The sequence below is a fragment of the Geotrypetes seraphini genome, chromosome 10 (genome assembly GCF_902459505.1).
Source record: "Geotrypetes seraphini chromosome 10, aGeoSer1.1, whole genome shotgun sequence".
NCBI classification, from domain to species: domain Eukaryota; kingdom Metazoa; phylum Chordata; class Amphibia; order Gymnophiona; family Dermophiidae; genus Geotrypetes; species Geotrypetes seraphini.
The window spans coordinates 111585131-111611465 of record NC_047093.1 but is presented as its reverse complement, the minus strand read 5'-3'; the positions used below and the strand labels follow the sequence as shown (position 1 = coordinate 111611465).

General features: G+C 42.4%; 1 protein-coding gene across 3 annotated transcripts in view; it reads left to right on the top strand.

Annotated features, from left to right (window-relative positions):
- KAT2A (lysine acetyltransferase 2A) overlaps window positions 1-26335 on the top strand; it is a 380318-nt gene that overhangs the window by 253704 nt on the left and 100279 nt on the right. For all 3 annotated transcript variants that reach the window (XM_033960567.1, XM_033960566.1, XM_033960568.1), the window contains 2 exons: window positions 19460-19668; window positions 23993-24119. In XM_033960567.1, coding sequence (XP_033816458.1) covers window positions 19460-19668; window positions 23993-24119 — 336 coding nt within the window. The remainder of the gene's footprint in view (window positions 1-19459; window positions 19669-23992; window positions 24120-26335) is intronic.

Sequence of the window (26335 nt, the reverse complement as noted above, 5' to 3'; positions counted from 1 at the left end):
TGCTTCATGTACGAGATGAGACAGTGACGCAGTTGAATCCATCTATATGCTTGGGTATTTGGAATATGGTATGTCAAAGATAATGTCACAAAACCCATCAGTTGACCATTGGCTAATAAGTGTTTAATAGACCAGATGCCCTCTTTGATCCACAATTTCCATTCTATGTGTAATCCCTGAATTTTTATCTGAGGATTATTCCAAATTGAGATGCTAGTGGTAGTATGCCATGGGATCTTAACTTGAGAGTCAATCAATAGTAAGGCCTCCTTGGTTGATCGAAAGATGTGATCAGTAGGATGTTTACTTTTGAGAGAAGAAAGAGATGAAAAGTGCAAAAAGAGTTCTCCATAAAGCTTGTGTTCGAGTTTCAGCCAAGTAGGTATATCGTCAGATTGTGAGTACTGTAACCATTGGGACCCTTGTCGAGCCAGGAAGGCAACATGATAGTCATACATACTAGGGAAATTAATTCCGCCATTATCTTTGGTACATTTGAGCTTTTTCAACGATATGCGAGGTGGTTTATTATTCCAAAGATATTTAGTGAGCAAGCTTTCTATTTTCTGATAAGTCTTCACAGGTAAAAGGAAAGGTATCATTGACAAGATGTAAGTGATTTTGGGAGCCATGGTCATCTTGATGGAATCTAGTCGACCCCACCAAGAGAGTTTTAAGGGGGTCCATTGCACAGACAGGGTTTTCATTATGTCCAGCATACAATCAGTATTATAGTCTCTTATTTCTTCCAAAGACGTGCTAAAGAATATTCCCAGGTATTTGATGTTAGTTGGGGAATATTTGAGCTGATATTTAGCAATAATATCGCTACACGGGAAGCCGTTGAGAGGCATCACCTCAGTCTTATTTGAGTTTAGTTTGTAGCCAGTTACTCGAGCATAAGTTTGGATTGTGGATAATATATCAGGTAAAGAATTTAAAGTGGAATATAATAAAACATCATCAGAATATGCTAGGGCTTTTATGGATAAGTTTCCCAAGTTAAAACCCTCTATGGCCTTATTATATCGAAAGGCAATCAGTAAGGGTTCGAGTGCTATATTAAAGAGTAGAGGTGATAGCGGACAACCCTGTCTGGTTCCTCTCATTGGACAAAAGGGCTCTGATAATATACCATTCACTCTCAGTTGGGTAGACGGGTTGGAATATAATGTCGAAACCATGGTGATAAAACGTTCAGAAAAACCGAACCATCACATTACATGAAAAAGGAATGACCATTCAATGCGATCAAACGCCTTTTCAGCATCTAGGGCTGTGGCAATCATTGGTGTTGATGTTTGCTGTGCTTGCAGAATAAGATGCATAAAAAGTCTGGTGTTATCTGAAGAGAGTCTACCACACATAAAGCCATTCTGATCTCTGTGGATGAGTCTAGGGAGAACACTGTTAAGTCTGGAGGCAAGGATTTTGGCGTACAGTTTGGCATCTACATTGATTAATGAAAGGGGTCTATAGTTTTGGACAAGTAAAGGGTTTTTTCTTGGTTTTAAAAGCACAATTGTAAGAGCTTCTGTGATTGATCCGTGAGCGGTGCCTTGTAACGCCATGTGTTAGAAGTAGCTGGATAAAAAGAGGAGAATAGCATCTTTGAATGCTATGTCGAATTCCACTGTTAGACCATCTGGTCCCGGGGATTTTCTTTTTGCAATGGAGAGAAGAGCCTCAGATAATTGGTCTTGTAATATAGGAGCCACTAGAATGTCCTTGTCGAGAGTATTGATAGTAGAATGTGGAAGGTCTTGAAGAAACGGTTGAAAAAGACGTGGGTCAGGATTGTCCATAGAAAATAGTTCCTTATAATAAGAAAGGAAGCGGGAGCAAATATCCACATTATTAAGTAGGGTAACATTGTTGACATCATTAATCGCTGATATAGTGGTTTTCTCCGATTTTATTTTCAGAAATGTAGCTAATTGGTGGCCACTCTTATTCATTTCAGAGTAGTAATGAGCAGCCGAGAGAAAGATTTCCTTTGCAGCAGATGAACTGAGGTGAAGATTGTAAGCATATCTCAGTTGTCGTAGCGTAGACAATTTTGCGATGTCAGAGAGATTCGTGAGATGATCTTTTTCAGCGTCTTTGATTTGTCGTTCAAGGGAGAGCAATTCCATTTTGTGTTTTTTCTTTTGTCTTTTTTGATAAGCAATTATTTCTCCTCGTATATATGCTTTAAAAGCATCCCACGTAGCATCTTCTCTGTTACAGCTCCCCAAATCTGGAATTCCCTACCTCTCAATATTAGAGATGAAAAACTACTCGCTAAATTCAAAGGCTTACTAAAAAGCTGACTATTTAAGGATGCTTTTATCTGACCTTTTTCTGGTTTAATCGTTTTATTTTTTCTTAGAACTTATCTGGACAAGGAATACTGTTAAATAGAAATCAAGTTGGTGCCATCCCCAACCTTTTCATGTCCTACCCACCCTTTTATTTTATTTTTACATTGTATTTAATCCAATTTCCCCCCCCCCTCATTTTTTTTCTTAGTATTTTTATAATCACAATGTTTTTAATACCATGTTTGTTGAAATTGTTTTGATATTTTTAGTTTTGTAAATCACATTGGATTCAGATATTGCGATTATATCAAACATTAAATAAACTTGAAACTTGAAACTAGTATGCCATGAGGTAGCTGATGGTAGATTCAACGTGAAAAATTCCTGTATACGTTGGGAGAGCAGATCTATAAATGTAGAGTCCGTCAGTAATATAGAGTTGAATTTCCACAATGTACAACCAGAAGGTAATCCTACATCTCCGATAGTGAGTAGAATGGAGGCATGATCTGAAACAGAAATGGATTGTATTTCAGTCTTATCCAACTGTGTAGTGAGACCAAAGCTAACTAGAAAATAATCAATTCTTGAGTAAGATGAATTGGCAGAGAGTAAAAAGTGAATTGTTCATCTTCCACATGCATTAGTCTCCAAGGGTCTATTAGTTTTAGTTGGAACATTAGATTATGGAGACTGTGCCAAGATTTGGTCTTCTTGTAAGGTGCCATCGATTTCCTATCTTTTGAAGGATCTATGGGCAAGTTGAAGTCTCCACCAATAATACAGGGAATATTTCCAAAAGAAGTTATCATTTCTGCTAATGTGTCAAAAAAACCCGGATCATCTACATTTGGAGCATATATGTTGAGAAGAAGCAGCGATATTGAACCAATAGATATAATAGTAGTAATCCATCTGCCATTAGTATCCGATGAATGAGATAAGATCCGTATATCAGATCGGTTTCTAATTAGTGTTAGTACTCCATTTTTTTTCCCTGTCATGACTGAGGAGGAGAGAGGTGGGTAAGACCATTTTGTTTTACATTTTGCAGATTCCAATGGAGTTAGGTGTGTTTCCTGGAGCATTACTACATCAGGACAATGTTGGTCTGTGTAAGACAGGATCTTCTTTCTTTTGATGACATTATTCAATCCCTTTACATTAAGGGACAAACAGGTTAGAGGCATGGAATGGAGTAATTATGAATGCAACAATAATATCACATGCAAGCAACATCTACACCATAATGGCAGGTTGGATAAGAGAGTAACATGGAGTATATCTGAGATACTGGAGTTATACTTTGATAGTACATTATAAAGTACAGTGGAAGTATGGATTTGCAACCTTATGGGGACATATAGGTATGACATTTCACCAGGCATACATGAATAATAAGAACCCAATATTGAATAGTGGAAAGGAACCGTTATAAAAAGTAGGGTACCTCTGCATATGTGTTAGAAAAATCAGATTGGGGAGAGCACATATATATATGCTTGGGTTTTATGTCAGTATAATAGATGGTATGAACATAATACATAGAAGAATTCTTTTGTATATGGGAAGTAAGAGCAGACCTGGAAAAAAAGAAAAACAAAGAGAAAAGAAACTGAAGTAGAACAGCCTGTCCAGCAGTGATCAAAACACCTGCAAGATAAAAGAACATTAGTAACAATAGAAACAGCAGCCTCCGGGTTAGAGAGCCGGAATGGAGGACACGGTAAAAAAAAAAGTCCAGCAATATAATAGAACGATATGATAAACATCATAGTGAGAACAAATAACAGCCATAATGGTAATATGCACATTTATAGCCAAAACGCATTATTGATATTATAACCATTACTGGGTGGAGGAAATCAGCGTCAATGTCTTCAGGTTTTGTCAATAGGAGTAGGATGGATTTTTTTGATGTAATCCGCCAGATCTGCAGGGTTTGTATAATCCTTGGTAGCATTAAGATGGGTCACACGCAAACATGCAGGGTACAGCATACCACATTTGGCTCCCATGGATGTCAACTTCGAACGGTAAGATAAGAGTAGTTTTCTCTTCTTTGCCGTCTCTTTAGTGAGGTCTGGTCCCACAAGGAGTTTATTTCGCCTTTTGAATGATCAATTGCACGTGGCGATGGCCAGCATGGAAATTATTATAGGCCTCGGGTATCGAGTATTTCGTGCAGCGTGATGTGGAACACGGTAGGCGGTATCAAATTCCAGCTTTGTGTTGTCGTTAAGTTTAAGTACCTGAGGGAGCATGGCGGCCAGAAAGTCAGTTAAGTCGCAAGCTTCTCACCCTTCCTGAAGCCCAAGTAAACGAAAATTATTTCTCTTCGCTTTATTGCCGGCGTCTTCCAGAGCCTGTTCAAGGTGCGTGATACGCAGAGCCTGCTTTTTCAAATATTGTATAGATTCGTCGGCAGCAGACGATTTAGTCTCGAGCATCTCAGTATGCTGTTTGATCGTTGAGAGTTCTTCCTTTATATTAGACATGTCAGCCCTCATTTCAGATATGTCGTGCCAGGTGTCAAGAATCAGTTCCCTGATAGATAGAAGCTCCTCCATTAAGGAGGCCGTTGACACCTTGTCTAATTTTGCGGCTGCATTTTTATGTGGAGAAACGGGGTCTACAGACTTGCGTTTGTTAGACTTATTAGGAGCCATGATCGAGTTGATGATATTAACAAAAAACAAATAAGTTTATATCGATGATAAAGATGTTTATCTTGAGTTATGGGTCTAGAAGCGCTGGAGCTCTCTCACCACGCGTCCATCACGTTCAGCGCTCTCTAGCACCCCCGCCTGTTTAAATTTTAAGATTCTATTTGGCATATGCTACTTGAATTCTCAAAGACAGGGTCAGGTTAGGACTGTGCAAAAACTTAAACTGTCTTTTCAATCCCTTAAAGGTATTGTTTCTATTGATAAACTAGGGAAATCTTATTCATTTAAACTAACAGAAATATGGAACGATATTCCCCTAAGGTTAAGAGAATTAGGTTCACTTCAATCCTTTTGCAAAAACTTAAAAACTTGGCTATTCTCAAAATTGTAAGTTCTGTTTGATATTTTTTAAAAAAAATCTTTTAATTTATTGTAAACTGAGTTGAACTTTTATTATATGAAGATGACCTGGCCTATAAATTCAAGTTTTAGTTTAGTTTAGTTCATCATCTCTTCTGTGATTTCAAGTTGATTCCTTCAATAATGGAGTCTCAAGGCAGTAGCAGTTTTCTATTTTGGGCTCTTTTGACATTGTTTAAGGGATTTCTTGTCAGAGCAGAAGATTGAATACTGAGCAGCTGCGCGTGCGCGGCTCTTTTGAAAGCATTCCGGTCGCCAAAAAAGAAAGCCGGCAAACTAAGGTGAGGTGGAGAGAGGAAGCTGGTTAAACGATCGAGCCGGCGTGCGGGTGGGCATGTGGGGGCTGCGGGGACCGCATGATCCTTTATGCCTCACTGCGGTGACAAGACCATTCACCACTCCACCGGGCGGTGATGGCCTTGTCCCCGTCCCCGCAGAGGCTGCTAATTTTCATTCCCCCGTTTTTGGCGGGTTACCTGCGGCTAAACGCGGTAGCCGCAGGTAAACCGCCACCGTGTCATTCTCTAATTACAACTCATTCAGAATACGGCTGCCAAAATAATGTATGGTAAAAATAAATATGATCATGTTACTTCACTGTTGAGGGCATTACACTGGCTTCTGATTTATTGGAGGGTCCAGTTTAAATGTGCAAATGTGATTTTTAAGAGTTTATATGGGATTTTCTCCCCACTATTTCCTCTTTCTTTTAATTCTTATCGTTTTCAGTCTACAAGGAATATACACAAATTTAAATTAATGTTCCCTGCCATTAAAGGGATTCAAACTTTAGGTGGGCTTTCACATTCTCTGCCATTTACTATGGTTAAAATTTGGAATGATCTTCCTTCAGTTATTAGAATTCGCTCTTCATTGACTTGCTTTAGAACAAGACTGCCCTGTGAATTTCTAAAAGCTAAGTTACACAGAATTTCATATTCTGCTCTTTTCACTGTTTTTCAGCATTATATCTGCTTAATTTCTGTTCTCCTCCTCTCTGTTTCTTACTTAAAAAAAACAAAAAAATAAACCCTTCTCTGTCCTCTGTTAAATCTTATTTCCTCTTCTTTATATTAACTCTAATTAAATCCTGGTGCCTGTGGCACAGGATGACTAAAGTAGGGAAAATCCTGTTATAAATCCTGTATGATCTGGTATAGAGCCTGCATTACTGTTTAAAATCCTGTGTTTTAGGGTAGCCACTGAACTGGTACAGAGCCTGCATTTCTGTTTAAAATCCTGTGTTTTAGGGTAGCCACTGATCTGTAAAGATCGATATCCAAGCAACCGAAATGCAAGGGATCTGGGGAGAGGAAGAAGCAATATGGATCGCTCTGAAAAGAGAAGATGGAACTTCTATCTACGTGGGTGTAATTTACAGATCTCCGACTCAATCGCAACAAATTGATAAAGATCTGATTGTGGATATCCAAAAGTTTGGAAGGAAAGAGTAGGTGCTGCTGTTGGGAGATTTCTACCTGCTGGATGCAGACTAGAATGTTCCGTCTGCGGAATCAGAAAGAAGTAGGGAGATTATGGATGCCTTTCAAGCGGCTCTGCTCAGACAAATAAGAACATAAGAATTTGCCTCCGCCGGGTCAGACCAGAGGTCCATCCCACCCAGCGGTCCACTCCCGCGGCGGCCCTTCAGGCCTATCACCTGTGCAGTGGTCCCTGACTATTCCTATAACCTACCTCAACTCCTATCTGTACCTCTCAATCCCCTTATCGTCTAGGAACCTATCCAAACCTTCTTTGAAGCCCTGTAACGTGCTCTGGCCTATCACAGCCTCCGGAAGCGCGTTCCACGTGTCCACCACCCTCTGGGTAAAAAAGAACTTCCTAGCGTTTGTTCTAAACCTGTCCCCTTTTAATTTCTCCGAGTGCCCCCTTGTACTTGTGGTTCCCCACAGTGTGAAGAATCTGTCCCTGTCTACCCTTTCTATGCCCTTCAGGATTTTGAAGGTTTCTATCATGTCTCCTCTAAGTCTCCGCTTTTCCAGGGAGAATAGCCCCAGCTTTTTCAACCTGTCCGCATATGAGAAGTTTTCCATACCCTTTATCAGTTTAGTCGCTCTTCTCTGGACTCCCTCAAGTACTGCCATGTCCTTCTTGAGATATGGTGACCAGTACTGGACACAGTACTCCAGATGTGGGCGCACCATTGCACTATACAGTGACATGATGACTTCCTTCGTCCTGGCCGTGATACCTTTCTTAATGATACCCAACATTTGGTTTGCTTTCCTTGAGGCCATCGCGCATTGTGCCGACGCCTTCAATGTTGTGTCTACCATCACTCCCAGGTCTCTTTCAAGGTTATTTACCCCTAGCAGTGATCCCCCCATTTTGTAGCTGAATATCGGGTTCTTTTTCCCTACATGCATGACCTTGCATTTCTCTATGTTAAAGCTCATTTGCCACTTTTTTGCCCACTCTTCCAGTATCGTTAGGTCCCTTTGCAGGTCCTCGCAGTCTTCCGTGGTTCTAACCCTGCTGCAGAGTTTGGTGTCATTCGAAAATTTTATAACCTCACATTTTGTTCCCGCCTCCAGGTCATTAATAAATATATTGAACAGGAGCGGTCCCAGCACCGACCCCTGCGGAACTCCGCTCGTGACCAATAGCCAGTCTGAGTAGTGGCCCTTTACTCCAACCCTCTGTTTCCTGCCTGCCAGCCAGTTTTTGATCCATCGGTGGACATCCCCTTGCACCCCGTAGTTCCACAGCTTCTTAAGCAGCCATTCGTGTGGTACCTTGTCGAAGGCTTTTTGGAAGTCAAGGTAAATGATGTCTATGGATTCCCCTTTATCATCTGGCTGTTTATTCCCTCAAAGAAGTATAGTAAGTTTGTGAGGCACGACCTTCCCTTGCAGAAGCCGTGCTGGCTCACCTTCAGCTGTCCATTGTTTTATATGTGCTCCCAGATGCTGTCCATAACCAGTGCTTCCATCATCTTTCCCGGAACCGAAGTTAAGCTCACCGGCCTGTAGTTTCCTGGGTCACCCCTTGAACCCTTTTTAAAGATGGGCGTGACATTCGCTATTTTCCAGTCCTCCGGTACCTCCCCAGTTTTTAAGGATAGGTTACATATTTGGCTATTTCGTTCCTTAGCTGTTTGAGTACCCTTGGGTGGATGCCGTCCGGACCCGGTGATTTGTCGCTCTTTAGTCTGTCTATCTGTCGGAGGGCATCCTCTTGTCTTACCTCTAGTTGGACCAGCTTTTCATCCTGATCCCCATTTATGATCTCCTCGGGTTCTGGAATATTGGATGTGTCCTCTCTCATGAAGACCGACAAGAAGAACTTATTTAACCTGTCAGCTATCTCTTTTTCCTCCTTTACCACTCTCTTCTTGTCTCCATCATCCAATGGTCCCACTTCTTCCCTGGCTGGTTGTTTCCCCTTGACGTACCTGAAGAACGATTTGAAGTTTGTTGCTTCCCCCGCCAATCTCTCCTCATATTCTCTTTTTGCTTTCCTAACCACTCGGTGACATTCTCTTTGGTGTCTTTTGTGTTCCTTCTGGTTGTCCTTTGTTTGGTCCTTTTTCCATTTTCTGAACGACACTTTCTTGTCATTTATTGCCTTTTTTTACTGCAGTTGTTATCCACACTGGGTTTTTTGTTCGATTATTTTTGCACCCTTTCCTGAACCTGGGGACGTACAGGTTCTGTGCCTCGTGCACCGTGCCTTTGAGTAGGGACCAGGCTTTTTCTATGGTCTCCATCTTCCCTGAGTTTCTTTCCCACCATTTTCCTCATGGCATCGTAATTCCCTTTTCTGAAATTGAGTGCTGTCATTGTGGTTCTTATCACCTTTGGTGACCCACTTTCTAGCTTGCATTGGATCATGTTGTGATCGCTGTTTCCTAGTGGCGCTAGTACCGCCACCTCCTTTGCGGGTTCCCCTAGCCCGTTGAGGATTAGGTCAAGAGTGGCATCTCCCCATGTTGGTTCTGTGACCAGCTGTTCCATAAAACAGTCCCTCATAGCCTCCAGGAATTTGGTCTCCCTTGTGCAGTTTGAGTGTCCAATACTCCAGTCTATCCCGGGGTAGTTGAAGTCCCCCATCACCACCACACTTCCGCTTTTGCATACCTCCCTCAATTCAGCCTCCAGGTCCTGGTCGATTTTTTCCGGTTGTCCAGGTGGGCGATAGTACAGTCCCAATTTGATGTCTGCTCCAGTTCCCCCTTGTAGCTTAACCCATAGTGATTCCAAGCCGTCCGCCCTTACTGTTGTTTCCATCCTAGTTGAAGGAATGGAGTCCTTTATATATATCGCTATTCCTCCACCCTTCTTGTGTGTCCTGTCTCTCCTATAGAGTTTGTACCCTGGTATGACCACATCCCATTTGTTGTCATCAGTCCACCATGTTTCTGTGACTCCAATTATGTCCAGGTCCTTTTTGCTGGCTATGACTTCCAGCTCTCCCATTTTGGCTCTTAGGCTCCTAGAATTAGTGTATAGGCAATTTAAGTCCCGGTTGCTTGCCTTCCTCGCTGGTTCTCCTCGTGGTTTGGCGCTCCTGCCGACCCCCCTCATGGGTTTCCAGCCCCCGAGCCTTCTTACGTTCATCCCCATCCTGCAGTGTGTCTGTGTCGTCCTCAGCCTGTTTCCCCATGTTTGGATGCCCCTCTGGCTCCTGTTGTTCTCTCTTAGTCCTGCTTGCTAGGATCCTTTGTGCTTTGGGCCCCTGCATTGCGTCCTTTGGTCGGGTCCTTTTTCCAAAAGTTCCCACTTAGTCCCGAGCCCTCTTTTACAATTCCCTGGTTCAGTATCCTTGTTTGATACTTTGGTCCGATGTGTCGAGGTCAGATCGACTATCGGCTTTCCCCTTCTCCTTAGTTTAAAGCCAAGTCTATGCCGCTCTGGACGTGGCGTGCCAGCATCCTCGTCCCAGCCGTGCTCAGGTGCAGTCCGTCCCTCCTGTAGAGCTTGTTCTTCCCCCTAAAAGTTGTCCAGTTCCGTACAAAGTGGAAACCCTCCTCTTCGCACCATCTCCTCAGCCAACCGTTTATTGCTTGCAGCTCGGTCTGCCTCCTTGCATCTGCCATCGGTGCTGGCAGGATCTCTGAGAAGGCTATCTTCCTTGTCCTCAGCTTCAGTTTCCTCCCCAAGATCTTGAACTGCTCAGTTAGTGTAGTCCTGTTGTAGTTCCTCCTGCTGACGTCGTTGGTTCCAACGTGGATTATTACTGCTGTCTCCTCCGTCTCAGCTCCTTCTAGGATTCTCTCAATTCTGTCGATGACGTCCTTCGTTCTTGCCCCCAGGAGACATGTCACTAGTCGGTCCTTTCTCCCTCCTGCTATGTGACTGTCCACTTCTCTCAGGATTGAGTCTCCCACTACAATTGCAGATTTCCCCTTCCTCAGATGTCTCTCTGGTCTCAGGTCTGTATCAGTGGCGCGGTCCGCTAATCCTTCCTCCGGGTTCTGTTGGGTCTCCACCTCCTCTGCCTCTCCAGATCCTCCGCAAGGTCCTACTCCCATGGCGTCTGGTGGATTCTGTCCTCCAACTGTTGGCTCCCTTCTGATTTGCTGGTGGTCCTGTGCCTCCACCATCCTGCAGGCCTCCTCGATGAATTTCTCGAGCTCTCTAACTTGTTCCATGATGTGACTCTCTCTGGTGGTATCCTCAGTTGTCCAGCACGGTTCCTCTATGGTGCGGAGTCCCTCCAGCTCCTGTACCCTGACCTGCAGTCTCCCGACCTCCTTCCTCAGGCTATCCAGTTCCTGGCATCGACCGCATATGTACGCCTGCCTCCCGGAGGGGAGGTAGTCATACATATGACACTAGGTGCAGTACACTGGGTAGCTCCACTGGGTTCCTGCAGCCTCCATTTCTTTTTCCTTGCTCCTATGGTCCCTCGGTGTGTAGGAGTGGTGCCCGGCGTGCAGCTAGCTGAGTGGAGAGAGAGAGAAGAATGAGAAGAGAAGAAAAGTACCTTTGTTGTATTTTTCAGAAGTTAGATTTTGCTGCTGGGCTGCCTGGACTCCTTCTCAAGGCTCCTTCGCAAAGGTGCTCTTGCTAAGGCGAGCGCCTTTGCTGCTCGCCTTCGCCGCACGCCGAACGGCTGCATGCCGTTGGCACCTCCCCTTTTATGGGAGGGATCAGCTGGTGACGTCGGGGGTAGGCGGAGCTATCTCTCGCCTCTTCCCTTGGACTCTGCTCTGCCTGTTCCGCCTTTGCCCCTCTCCTCGTCTTAGCAATCTCTCTGCACTCCTCCGATCTCTCTCTGCGCTCCCCGGTACTCCTCCTCTCCGCTCCGATCTCTCTCTGCACTCTGCACTTCTCCGATCTCTCTCTGCATTCCCCGGTACTCCTCTTCTCTGCTCCGATCTCTCTCTGCACTCCTCCGATCTCTCTCTGCACTCCCCGGTACTCCTCCTCTCCGCTCCGATCTCTCTCTGCACTCCCCGATACTCCTCCTCTCTGCTCCGATCTCTCTCTGTCTGCCACGTGCTCGGCTCAGCCCTCCCAGCTACCTGCTGCAAGCCCGGTGACGGAACCAACGAGGGAAAAAGCGATATTGGATCTGGTCCTCACAAATGAAAAGAGTATCTCTAATGTTCAAATGGGTGCTCACCTGGGAAGTAGCGATCATCAAACGTTTTGGTTTGATATAACTCCTAAAGTGGAGAGCGGCCGCACGATACTTAAAGTCCTAGACTTCAAACGTACGGACTTTAATGAAATGGGAAAGTACCTGAAGAAAGAGCTGTTAGGATGGGAGGACATAAGAGAAGTGGAAAGACAGTGGTCTAAGCTGAAAGGAGCAATAAAAATGGCTACGGACCTTTATGTGAAGAAAATAAATAAAAACAAGAGAAAAAGGAAACCGATATGGTTCTCCAAACTAGTGGCAGAGAAAATAAAGGCAAAAGAGTGCAGAAAGGACTACAGGGTGAAACTGAAAGAAGCCAAGAGAAAGATACATCTGGCGAAAGAGCAGGCGGAAGAACAAATGGCTAGAAATGTAAAAAAGGGAGATAAAAATTTTTTAAGATATATTAGTGAAAGGAGGAAGATGAAAAATGGAATTGCTAAACTAAAAGATGCTGGCAACCGATATGTAGAGAGTGATGAGGAAAAAGCAAATGTGCTAAACAAATATTTCTGTTCTGTGTTCATGGAAGAAAATCCTGGAGAAGGACCGAGATTGTCTGGCAAAGTAACACGAGAAAATGGAGTAGATTCTGCACCGTTCACGGAGGAGAGTGTTTATGAGCAACTTGAAAAACTGAAGGTGGACAAAGCGATGGGACCGGATGGGATCCATCCAGGATACTGAGGGAGCTCAGAGAGGTTCTGGCGGGTCCTATTAAAGACTTGTTCAACAAATCTCTGGAGAAGGGAATGGTTCCTGGGGATTGGAGGAGAGCCGATGTGGTCCCTATTCACAAAAGTGGTCACAGGGATGAACGGGAAACTACAGGCTGGTGAGCCTCACTTCGATTGTTAGAAAAATAATGGAAGTGTTGCTTTTCAGCAAGGATAGTGTACTTCCTTAAATCTAATGGGTTACAGGATCCGAGGCAACATGGCTTTTCAAAAGGTAAATCGTGCCAAACGAACCTGATTGAATTTTTTGATTGGGTGACCAGAGAGCTTGATCGAGGACATATGCTAGATGTAATTTACTTAGATTTCAGCAAAGCCTTTTATACGGTTCCTCATAGGAGGCTCTTGAACAAACTTGAAGGGCTAAAGTTAGGACCCAAAGTGGTGAACTGGGTTATAAACTGGCTGTCGGACAGATACCAGAGGGTGGTGGTTAATGGAAGTCACTCGGAGGAAGGAAAGGTAAGTAGTGGAGTCCCTCAGGGTTCGGTGATGGGGCCGATCCTGTTCAATATGTTTGTGAGTGACATTGCTGAAGGGTTAGAAGGAAAAGTTTGCTTGTTGCGGATGATACTAAGATTTGTAACAGAGTAGACACCGAAGAGGGAGTAGAAGACTTGAAGCAGTCCAGAGGAGGGCGACGAAAATGATAGGTGGCTTGCGCCAGAAGACGTATGAGGAGAGACTGGGAGTCCTGAATATGTATACCCTAGAGCAGCGATGGCAAACCTATGGCACGCGTGCCAGCTGTGGCACGCGAAGGCCTTGCAGCTGGCACGCGGGAAGGTCCGCAATTAAGATATGCGGCGCGGCGTGAGGCGAGTGTGCCGGTGTCTGCTTTGCAGCTCACCTGGCAACAGGGCCAGACTGGCCATTGGGAGGACCGGGCATTGTCCCGGTGGGCCGCGGCCCATCCTCCTGTGCTGGCTGCAGTCCTGTGAGTGGATGTTTAGCCTGCCTGTCTTCCCCTTAGTATCCTATGAGCCAGGCAGTGTGTGAGGGGGAAGTGGGGGGAGGAAGAGAAGCTTCACACTGAGTCTGTCACAGGAACTCAGTGAGGCTGTAGTGTGACTCCACATGTGACATCTGTAATCAGGAACAGTTCCTAGTGCTCCCATGCTAGAGAGGTGAGGATATGGGGGGATGTTAATGTGTCTAATAATGTGCTCCTCTGTAAAAACCTCTGTATCTTCCATGGGGGACATGCTAAATTCGAGGAAATAAAAAAGCTGCTTATGATGATTGCATAGAGAAGTTCAGTAAGCTGAGAGGAGGGCTGGGCTCTCTGTGAACAACCAACACACTAATCCTCTGTGCTGTACCTTATGGAAAACTCATTATAGCAAAAAACAGTAAAGTGTATATGTGGCCCTTCACAGTGCTTTTGTAAACATCATAATAAAATAACAAATGCTCCAATAATGAAAAATAAAAGTCCTTTTCCCATACACTCAGGTCACCTCTTAATTAGTTGTTATTGTGATGAATCCAATGTTGTATAGTCATTAATGCGATTAATCCAGTTTGCAGGTCATTTTATTTGGGGAATCGCAGTCACTTCTCCAATACATCAAGACTACAAATAAAACATCTCTTTTTAGTCCTCTGCTGTCACATAAACCTCCAGCTCATAAGGTTGGACATTGCTGAGCTGCCTCTTGTTATCCGGATTTTTCATTGTAAAAAGCGCGGACCCCGTGGTTTGGTTTTATTGATAAGCGCTTGTCATTTTTGTTTCAAAGGTGAGAGTCTGTCATTGCTTTTATAGAACATTAAAGTTTGAACATATCGCACGATTATCTTTCCTGTGTATCTTCCTTTAAATTACATTGTTTTCTGGAGGATCTTTGGGTGTTCAGCATTCCTTTGGGAGTTTTGTGTGACAGCAGAGGATTAAGAAGAGATGTTTTAGTCGTAGTCTTTATGGATCTTCTCTCCCCCCCCTCTATGTCCCATCTTCTCTCTCTCCCTTCCCCCATGTCACATCTTCTTGTGTGTTGGCTGTTGCACTCCTTACTTATTAGTGGCTGGCAGTGCCTCTCAAGTGTGCTTCTGCATTTTAGCCCTGCCCCTGGACTTCAATGGGCGGGGCCTGCGTGAGGTCATGTGATTGGGCTGCTCAACCTAAAATGCCCGGGCCTATTTTTTGTCCCAGTCCGGCCCTGCCTGGCAATGTGTTCCTCGCGGCTGCCTGAACCGCCGCGGGGCTGTGAGAAGCAAAGTCTCACTCCCCGCCTCCGCCTCTGAACCCGCCAAGGTACTCGCCTACAGCACCGAGCGTTCTTCTGTCACGCCTTCCCACCCTGGCGGAAGACTTGAGGAGAACAGGAGACGCAATCTGCATTCTACATCATTTATTATTAGGTAAACTTCTACTTTGCCCTACCTGTGCTGCCTAAGTTTAATTGGACCAATAATACTAATGTTAATTATAAACTTACCTGGGCTCCTTTTTAAAAACCTATTAAATTATCTGGCTATTTGTCTAGATGTCCAGGTTAGGGTTGCACAAGTCCGGTTTTCACCCGGACAGTATATTTTTTGACCAAAACGGATGTCTACAATTAGTAAAATTCCCCAATCACATATTTTTTTATGGGGACGGATTTGTATACAGCACTTCATTAGATTTTTTTTATTATACAAATTTTATCTTTTTGTAGACTTGAAGTCTTGAACAAAGAAAATGAGTACAGCAAAAAAAGCAAAAACAGATAGTGGAAGACCATTCCAAGAGGCCTGGACAGAGACATATGGAGTGATTGAACGCAGTGGAAAAGCATTGTGTATTATGTGTAATGAAAGTGTTGTGTCTCGCACGTCAAGTGTCAAACGTCACTTTGAGACCAACCATAACAGTATTGCTGAACTTGGTTTAGCTCAAAGAAAAGAGTTCCTTGTAGGAAAATTAAAGAAATATCACTCCCAGTCTCTTAGTTTTAGCAACTATCTTTCAAAAACTAATCATCTTACAGTTTCCAGCTTTCAAATTTCACTGTGCATGGCAAAACATGGTAAGCCCCTCTCTGATGGAGATTTTATCAAAAAGGCAATTTTGGCTGGGAGTAATTCACTCTTCCATGATTTCCAAAACAAGGATAAAATTGTGCAGCGCATCTCTGAGATGCCGCTAAGCAGAAATACTGCAAAAGATAGGGTTCTGCGAATGGCTGCTGATGTTAGTCAACAGCTTACTTGCGACTTACAAAAAGCACCCTTCTACTCCATGTGCTTGGAAGAAAGTACAGATATTACTAACCATGCAAGACTAGCGCTCATTTTGCGTTATGCTACTGGTGACATCATGAGAGAAGAGCTGGTAAAACTTCTGTCTTTGCCTGGAAGAACACAAGGGATAGATATCCACAATGCTGTGATGGAGGCTTTTTCATCACTAGACATAAGTCCAGAAAAAGTGGTTTCAGTTACTAGCGATGGAGCACCTAGCATGGTGGGGACAACATCAGGATTCATTCATTTCTTTGCTAAGGAAGCAAAACATCCACTGATTCAATTTCACTGCTTAATACATCAAGAGGCTCTCTGCGCCAAAGAAAGCAGCAAAAAACTTGACGATGTCCTCAAAGATGTAACAAAAATGGTGAACTTCATCATGGCGCGTGCTCTTAATTTTAGACAATTTCAAGCCCTTCTTGATGAGGTTCAGGCACAATATAACACTTTATTGATGTACAATAATGTCCGGTGGCTGAGCAGAGGACGAGTGTTAGAGAGATTTGTGGCCTGCTTGGAAGAAGTTAGGCTATTTATGAACGAAAAGGGGGAAGACTCTCCTCAACTCACCAACATGGCCTGGCTTACCAACCTCATGTTCTTTACAGATTTTACTAACCACTTTAATGTACTAAACAAAAAATTACAAGGCATGGGAAAAATAGCAGAAAGCATGTTTAGTGGCATCAAAGCTTTTGAGGGAAAATTGCATGTTTTTGAAAAAGACCTTGAGAGTGGACAGCTAAAATATTTTCCCAACCTAAAAATACATTTGGATAATTCTACAACATTTGTGGACAGTCATAAAAAACACCAGGAAATCCACAAAGCATATTCCACCATTGTAGTCGAAGCAAAGGAGAATTTTAGTAAAAGATTTTCTCAGTTCCGTAAGATGGAGACAACCCTTTCATTTATAACTTACCCAGAAAAGTCCACATTTGAAGATCTTGATCTTTCCTGCTTACAGTGGTTGGATATTCAAAATTTGGAAATGGAGCTACTGGAATTTCAAGAAAGCTCTATCTGGAAAAGTAAATTCAATGACCTGCGTGCGGCTCTTGAACGTATTGAGTGTGAAAGGGTGACAAATGAAATCACTGCTAGCAGTTCTGAAAATGAAATCCTAAAAGCGTGGAATTCTCTGCCAGACAATTTTAAGTCAATGAAAGCACTTGGGATTGCTCTTCTTACTTTGTTTGGGTCATCCTATGCTTGTGAGCAGCTGTTTTCGACTTTGAATCATATAAAATCTGATGCTAGAAACAGATTAACGGATGACATGAGTGCTGCATGTGTTGCTTTGAAATTAACGCACTATGAGCCAAGGATTGACAAGTTATCAGCATGCATGCAACAACAAAAATCACATTAATTTTTTTCAGAGCATGCCCAATGCATATGTTTACATGAAGCAGTGTTTTCAGTTTGCAGTTAAGACACTTTCTAAGTTATTTAAATATTATTTAAAGATGTTATTTAAAAAAGGGACTTTACATGGCCCTGTTGTATTCCAATCTGGAATTTCCAATAAAAACGGTTGGTTTAATTGAAAGCTCTTTTGTTTTCTTTACATCATATTATTAGAAATGTAATGATTTAACTATTTTCTAATTTGATTGTAAATTTTACAAAAAAACATGTATAGACTCTTTGGGAATACACACCGAGTCTTGACACAGTTAACAGTTTTAAGAAGTTTATCTTTTTTTTTACTCAGGATACATTTGACATGTTATGTGAATAATACATTTAAAATATATTGTGTAACTGAATCAAATTCTTCCTAAATTCATTAAATTGAATGAAATCATTAAAACATTATAAATTGTCAATAAATTGAAATGAAAACCAAAGGATTGTGAATCAAATTGATTCTCTGACAATACAAAGATTCCAACCTTTAAAAATGATGTTACATAGTTTAGGCAACTTTATACAGAGTTTTTAGATACTAAAATCTTGTTATTAAGGTTTAATTGACGTGCTGGCACTTTGAGGAAATTCTTTGGTTTTGTGCGGCAGTTTGGGCACTCGGGCTCAAAAAGGTTAGCCATCACTGCCCTAGAGGAAAGGAGGGACAGGGGAGATATGATTCAGACGTTCAAATACTTGAAGGGTATTAACGCAGAACAAAATCTTTTCCAGAGAAAGGAAAATGGTAAAACCAGAGGACATAATTTGAGGTTGAGGGGTAGTAGATTCAAGAGAAATGTTAGGAAATTCTACTTTACGAAGAGGGTGGCGGATGCCTGGAATGTGCTCCCAAGAGAGGTGGCAGAGAGGAAAATGGTGATGGAGTTCAAAGAAGCGTGGGATGAACACAGAGGATCTAGAATCAGAAAATAATATTGAACTAAGGCCAGTACTAGGCAGACTTGCACGGTCTGTGTCTGTCTGTATATGGCCATTTGGGAGAGGATGGGCTTGGGAGGACTTCGATGGCTGGGATAGTGTAGATGGGCTGAAGTCAGTTTTGACGGAGATTTCGGCAGTTGGAACCCAAGCACAGTAGAGCTTTGGATTCTTGCCCAGAAATAGCTAAGAAGAAAAATTTTAAAAATTTAAATTGAATCAAGTTGGGCAGACTGGATGGACCATTCGGGTCTTTATCTGCCGTCATCTACTGTGTTACTATGTTACTAAGATATGATTTAAACTGATCAAGGACAGTATCCTTGATAACTTCTTGTAAGCGGTAGATAGCAGTCCAAACAAATATCTAGAAACAATCTACTACAAAACTATTATAAAAGAAAATGACAGAACTTCCCTGGTTGTCACCTAAAGCTCCTGTATAATCAAGATCTACAACCCATCCTGATCAATGATTCCAGAGAGTGGGCATCTCTCCCGCTGCTGGGGGAGGGGGGTTCATTTGGCAGCAGGAGAGATTGAACATCTCTCCCACTGTTGGTGTGTTTTGTTTTGGGGGGGGGGTTCTTTTTGCCTTTTTCTCTGCACATGTGTCCATTGCTATCACCAGTAATGGGCACATGCAAATTTAGCGAGTCTTCGCTATTCTCTGCCAACCTCATTTACATGAGAGTTTTTTGGAGAATGACTAAATTTGCTACCAGAACGGCTGCAATAGCAGCCTATCGTTTTTTAACGCGGTTTCCCCATACATCTTCCTGTATATGTATCCATGTCTTGAACTTCATGTCATGCATCTGACAAAGTAGATTCTGGTGCTCGACATCTCATGCCTGAATAAATTGATCAATCTATAAGGTGCCTCTGTCAATTTTGTTGCACCAGACTTATATGGCTACCTCTTTTAAAATAATTATGCATTATTAATGAACCCACTTTCTGTGCACTTTTTATCAGTTGACAGTTTGCGTTTTATAATTACTGTATGATGTATTTAGACTGTATCACCATTAAGTTAAGGGTAAAACATCTACTCCTGTCACAATCTTCTGTACAGAGATCTCCTTGTAATATCTAATGAAGGATCTCATCTTCCCTTTGTAATCTATAGACCAGTTTATTATCTGCTAATGCTGCCAGGGATGAGACAGCTCGCTTAGAAGAAAGAAGAGGAATCATTGAGTTCCATATGATTGGAAATTCCCTCTCACAGAAATCAAACAAGAAGATTCTGATGTGGTTGGTAGGATTACAGAATGTCTTCTCCCATCAGCTGCCTAGAATGCCAAAAGAATACATCACCCGACTTGTGTTTGATCCGTAGGTAGCCCTTTTATATCCCCTGTTTATATTATGTGTATGCATTTGAAAAACAGAATATTTGGGTCAGTATTCAAAAATAAATTGTCCAATAATTACATCAGTTTTCAGGATATTTTCCTTAGCCACATCTACTAGGGATATTCAGCAAAGCTATCAAGATAGTGCCACTTAATATTCTTCTAGACCAGAGATGTCTAACCTCGGTCATTGCTAGGTCATGTTTTAATGATTTACCAAATGAATATGAATGAGATCTATTTGCGTACAATGGAAACAGTGCATGCAAATAGATCTCATGCAAATTCATTGGGGAAATCCTGAAAACCTGACTGGATTGTGGTCCTTGAGGACCGATGTTGGACAACCCTGTTCTAGACCAATCACTATAGGGGAAAGACAGCAATGACAGTAAAATCATAAGCACAAAAAAGTAGAGAAAAAGAGACCTCATACACAGACTGCCAGGACTACCAGTACCCTAAGCAGTCTGTATCATCACTGGTCTGTGAAAAAACTCCACACACTTTAAGTCTCTCATACATTCATAAGATTTTTATGTAAAAAAAATGTGCTTTTAAACAGAACGATAATCTAGATTCCACTGCAAAAACATCAGTATCAAAGGCTACAGCTGAGTATATTTGAATTGGATTTTCAAAATACTCAGCTGTAGCCTTTGATATTGATGGTTTTTTCAACCCTGTTCTAGACCAGTGGTTCCCAACCCTGTCCTGGAGGACCACCAGGCCAATCTGGTTTTCAGGCTAGCCCTAATGTATATGCATGGAGCAGATTTGCATGCCTGTCACTTCCATTTATGCAAATCTCTCTCATGCATATTCATTAGGGCTAGCCTGAAAACCCGATTGGCCTGGTGGTCCTCCAGGACAGGGTTGGGAACTACTGGTCTAGACCATGTCAGTACTATCCAGAGCATGTGTGGTCCTGGCACTTTTCCAGGTTCTGACACTATTCAGAATAAATGCTGTCCTAACTTTTTTTTTCTGTGTCCATGTATATGTACCAAGCTCACAGAGTTTTCAGTTGGTTTACTATTGTCGAGTGCAATGCCCTTCCTTTGTTTATAATCTATCCTTCCTGAATAAATGGTACAAAGTCATGGCTACCTCCCAGTCTTGGGACTCGTGGAACCACATCTCTGTGTGTCATAAACGTTGTCTTTTTCTTTGAAGAAAAGCAGAATAACATCGGGCACAGAAATGGGAACAGCATCCAACAATGCCAATGAGGCACATTTCATAGTTGCTGTCATGAATTTTTTTTAAATCAGATGTCTTTTTTTTTTTTAATATATTTTAAATTTTTATTAAAGGTTTGCAAAAACAATACAAGCATTAACACAATACAACGCAACTGGCAAAGCATGATGCTCCAGGACCCCCACAATCACTACCTAATACAGGAAAGTCCTGACTAGCGAAGTAACATCACCCTAGCACAAAACCCCCAAAAAACAAAACAGTCCCCTACCCGTATGGCACAGCAAGAACCACTCCCCCTACCCATTCCCCCCAAGATTGCAAAAAGGGACACATGTGTTCTTCAATGCGCCCCCATAGAACTCCACCTCCCCCCACCCCCACCCCACATCGGACGTCTTTTTTATTGAAAGTTCTTCCAAATTATAACAGCATGAAAACCAAGAGTATAATCATATACAAACAAGCATAAGTACAATTGTGACATATAATGGAAAATACTGTAGATCATAAACAGAAAGAAGTTATGATTCAGAATCCCCTTTACTTTTGCTATGAATCCAGTTATTCTATATGGTTTATAATGAAACATCCATATAAGAAAGAAAAGAATAGCATCACAAACACAACAATCATCATATTATAAAACCTATAATTAATTTAAATACCTGTTAACCAAAAATCTTCAAAATGACTTAAGGATAGCAAAAGCATGATGAAACAAAAAGTCTTTTAGCTGGTAAGGAATTTTAACCACTTAGCCCTTCAGGATTGTAGTGATATACCGTATTTTCACGCATATACCGCGCACCCGTGTAAAACGTGCACACGGGTATAGCGCGCGGGAAACCTAAATATATGTAAACAAATTTTTATATAGCGCGCACACGCGTATACCGCACATGCTGCTCCATGAATTTAAATCTCCTTCTGCCGTCCCGACTCTCCTCTCGCCGCCCTGCTCTCTGCCCCGAGTCTCCTCTGGTCCCGACTCTCCTTTCGCCACCCTGCCCTCTGCCCCGAGTCTCCTCTGGTCCCGACTCTCCTTTCGCTGCCCTGCCCCGAGTCTCCTCAGGTCCCGACTCTCCTTTCGCCGCCCTTGAAGGTCTGCCTGTCCCCCCTTGAAGTCCTGTCCCCCCTTGAAGTCCTGTCCCCACCCTGAAAGCCTGATGCCCCCCGACGTCCGATTCATCACCCCGAAGGACCGCTCGCACCCCCACCCCGAAGGACCGCTTGCACCCCCGCCCCGAAGGACCGCTCACACCCGCACCCCGAAGGACCGCTCACACCCCCCCAGCCCCCCCCCGCACGGAGAAGCTGCCTACTGTTGTTTCCCGATGCCAGTGAGCCCTGCTGCTTCCTCTGCCGGCGGTCCCGCCCCTTCTCTGAGCCCTGCACTGCGCTGCTTCCTCTGCCGCGGTCCCGCCCCTTCTCTGACATCAGAGAAAGGGCGGGACCGCCGGCAGAGGAAGCAGCGCAGCGCAGGGCTCAGAGAAGGGGCAGGACCGCCGGCAGAGGAAGCAGCAGGGCTCACTGGCATCGGGAAACAACGGTAGGCAGCTTCTCCGTGCGGGGGGGGGCTGGGGGGGTGCGAGCGGTCCTTCAGGGTGGGGGTGCGAGCGGTCCTTCGGGGTGATGAATTGGACGTCGGGGGGGGGGAAACTATGTAAAAAAAAAATTTGTACAATGCGCTCACGCATGGTTATACTCGGTTTGTAAAATCGTGTATAATGCGCGCGTTATATGCGTGAAAATACGGTACTCAATCCTCCCAAAACTGTGGAACCTGTTACCCCCACAAATCAGGTTACTGGAAAGCCTGATGGACTTCAAAAAAGCGGTGAAAACCTTCCAATGACCCAACCTCAGACCTTGTACTCTATATGTGGATTAGAGAATTGTCTTGCTTCACCAATGGGCCCTGCAGTCTATAAGGGGCAGATTTTGTAAAGGACATCTAAAAGTTAGGTGTCCTATTCCATCAATCCCTTTTTTTTTATTAAGACAGTGAAGGGATTGGTATCTTTTCAACTTTCAGCTTTTCTTTGTCCTCTTAGGCCTGAGTGCCCAGTCAGGATCTTTTTGATTTCACTTCAGCCATTTTTGCTCCAATGTTCCTTAAAACTCCTAGTGGTTTTAAGAAGTGTTCTACATGTGACAAAGTCATCCCTGTGAGTGACTCTCACAATTGGTGCTTGCTGTGCCTAGGACCTGACAACAAGGCCTCTAATTGTATCTTGCATGCTAAAATGCAGAAAAGATCACAAAAGAGGCCCAGTGTGGGAGACTTTTTTGGTGCTTCTAAGTCCAGTCCATCTGCATCAGAGGCATCAGTCCCCATGGTTGATGAAGCTTCTTCAGACACAAGGGGGCAATGCACAAGTCTTGCTTTAGTTGGGCAGGAAAACACCTGTGCATGTGCAGTACAGCTCTGCCAAAAGTTTCAGAAAGTTCTAGAACTGGGTAGCGTCCACGCTGGGCTGTCAAATGATATAACTCATATGTGGTAATGTGTGTTTTGCTGTCCTCAGAAAACAGCTGCTACAGATGAATAACACTATGGGGGAATTCATGAAAGGGTTAAGTGCTAACCACTAAAAAAGCCAATTATATTCCTATAGCAGTTAGCATGCATAAATGCGCTTAACGCCCTTTTATAAATTCTCCACTATGTGGAACTGAGTATTTATTGCATTTCCTTCAAAATCTAATTTAGAAACTGTTGTAATAAAATTCCTGAAATCTGATTCAACTATCCACGTCTGATTTCCTTCATCTTAACCTCAACATAGCACTAGAAATTACACACACGAACACCCCTCCATAAATATACCTAAACATTGTACAACTCGCTTCATCAACCTACGATTTATCTACTACGTGCTCCAAATTTCTCCTGGAAACTTCCAGACTAACAATTGTAACTTGATACATCCCTGATTCTATGTACTGTAATATTCCTGAATTTGTCCAGTCTCTTAAACTGTAATCCGCTTAGAACCGCAAGGCACAAGCGGAATAGAAATCTGTAATGTAATGTAATGTAATATTAAATAATTATTTATTTATTTATTTTTTTGTGGTGGTGCGGGAATTTAAAGCAAGCACAAGACACTTGTTTTGATTAAAGATGGCCGAGTAATTGGTGGAATTTGCTTCCGAATGTTCCCATCCCAAGGATTCACAGAAATTGTGTTTTGTGCAGTGACATCAAATGAGCAAGTAAAGGTAAGCACTTTTTCTTTGAAGTCTGTTCTTCCCTTGCTATAGAGAGGAATTTTCAAAACTCTGCTGGTGCTTGCAGAGTCCATGAACCTTTACACACGGACTTTGCACCAATTCTAAAGACAGAGATTGTCTAGAGAAAAAGTACACACAGAGATTTTTAGCTACTTTTCATGCCATGAAAATACAAAACGACCTGCTTTACTTCCTCCTGCTTCCAAACCCTGCTTTGGCGCCTACCTACTTTTTCCATGAGTAAAAGTAAATGGCTTTTGAAAATTGCCCTCAAGTTTCTCTGGGATTATGTCTATTGTCTTTAGAGCCATTATAGTTTGTTTTTATGGATTTTTTCCCCATAATTCCTTCACCTTTATAAACCTAGAAGTGTCTTTTTTTCATAGAAGAAATTGATGATCATAAAAGATTGATGAAAAAGCTTGCAAATAGGATAGTTGGATACAAATTTTAAAAATTAGGCAAGAAGCTAATTGAGCAACAAGATTCAGAGGAGAGTATGTAGTTAATGATTTCTCCTCTAGCAAAGAGAAAGTTATTACTGGGATAATCTGACTTCTCAGTGTCTTTATGAAAGATCTTAAGGATAGATTAGAAGGAGTATACCTTTTTGGAAATTATGTCAGAATATTAGGAACAGAACAAAATAGACACCGGAGGTGGTATATTCGAAGTCAATTTTAAAAATTGGAAAAAGATTAAAAATGTGGCAAATTTGGGCTAGATTCACAAAACTTACCAATTGTGTACCGATGGTTTTGCGATCGTTTCCCGACTCGATTCATTAAACAGTTGTGCAATCAATCTCGGATCCGATCCGCACATGCAAAGTAGGAAGCCATCGATTCACTAAACAGAAGAAGAAACACCAATTGGGTTTGCTGATCCTCAATGAAGCGACTGCTGAGGACCAGTCACTACTGTACTTGCTGACTCACCTGCTCTCTGCCGCCCTGAAATCTCCCTGCTCTCTGCTGCCCTGAAAACAACCATCAACATAAAAAATAAAAAACTGTACATATGCATACTCCCCCTTTTTTATATAGTGTGCAAAAAGTGCAATGCAAGCCCGTGGTTTTAATCTGCGGGTTTAAAGCGTGTTGTGTTCCATAGTCTGGCTGCAAAGTGTGTTCTGTTCCATTCTGCATGCACAAATTTAAATGATTCCTTTCAGGAGCTGCTGTCTGTACCTATGCCACCCCTCCCCCTTTGTTTTGACCTCGCTTGTGCGGAGAACATGCACATGCTTGGATCACATCTACAGCCAACCAGGATGGTCTGTGCATGCGCTGCAATCGCTCTGCAGTGATCTGTGGGGCATGCGTCCGATCAGATAATTTGCATGAGGAATCTTTAGTGAATCAGTTACCCGGCAGAATTTGGCTACGAATCATCCAACAACGATCCAGACCAGTGAGTTTAGTGAATCTAGGCCTTTGTTTAACCCCAAAGAAATGTTTTCATCAAATCATTAAAGAGATCTGAAGGCTGCTAACTCTAATCCCACAGTAGTCAGCCAGTGTGAAAAGGCATTTGGAATTACAATAGACTCAAAAAGCTAAAGAGATGTACTCTTTAGAAAGGCAACAGTAAAATACGATATAAATATTCACATATCTAAATAGCTTCAATAAAATGTCAGTGACAAGGAATCATCATTTAAATAGTACTAACTAACAAAATAATATGAGACACAAAGTGTGTTCAATAACTACTTAAGGTACCATGAACTCCAAACACACAAACATGCAATGATATTTTTTTGTCACAGAGAAAAAGACCTCATAAACACCCTGGTGCCACGTGATCACACTTGACACCTTGTATTGGATTTCAGGGTATCATTATTGGTCATAAAAACTTCTGTTTTTTATATATTTTGATTTTTATATTTTTTATTCTAATTTTTTTTTTTTTTTTTTATTATTTTGAAGATTATCTTTTCTTTTTTTTCCAAATCTTTATTCATTTTCAAATTAACTCACTTGAAAATCTTATCCAATATTATCTTAAGTACAGAAATACCGCCCTCCTCCCTCCCATCCCTCCCAACAACCGCAATGAATTCAATCAAATCATACATTGTATACCCCCACCCTTCATTAATAATAGTCTTTATATATAAAGGTGTCTGATCATTCGAATATGCAATCAATGGCCCCCAAATCTTTTTAAAATTAGTATAATTTCCTTTCTATAAAGCA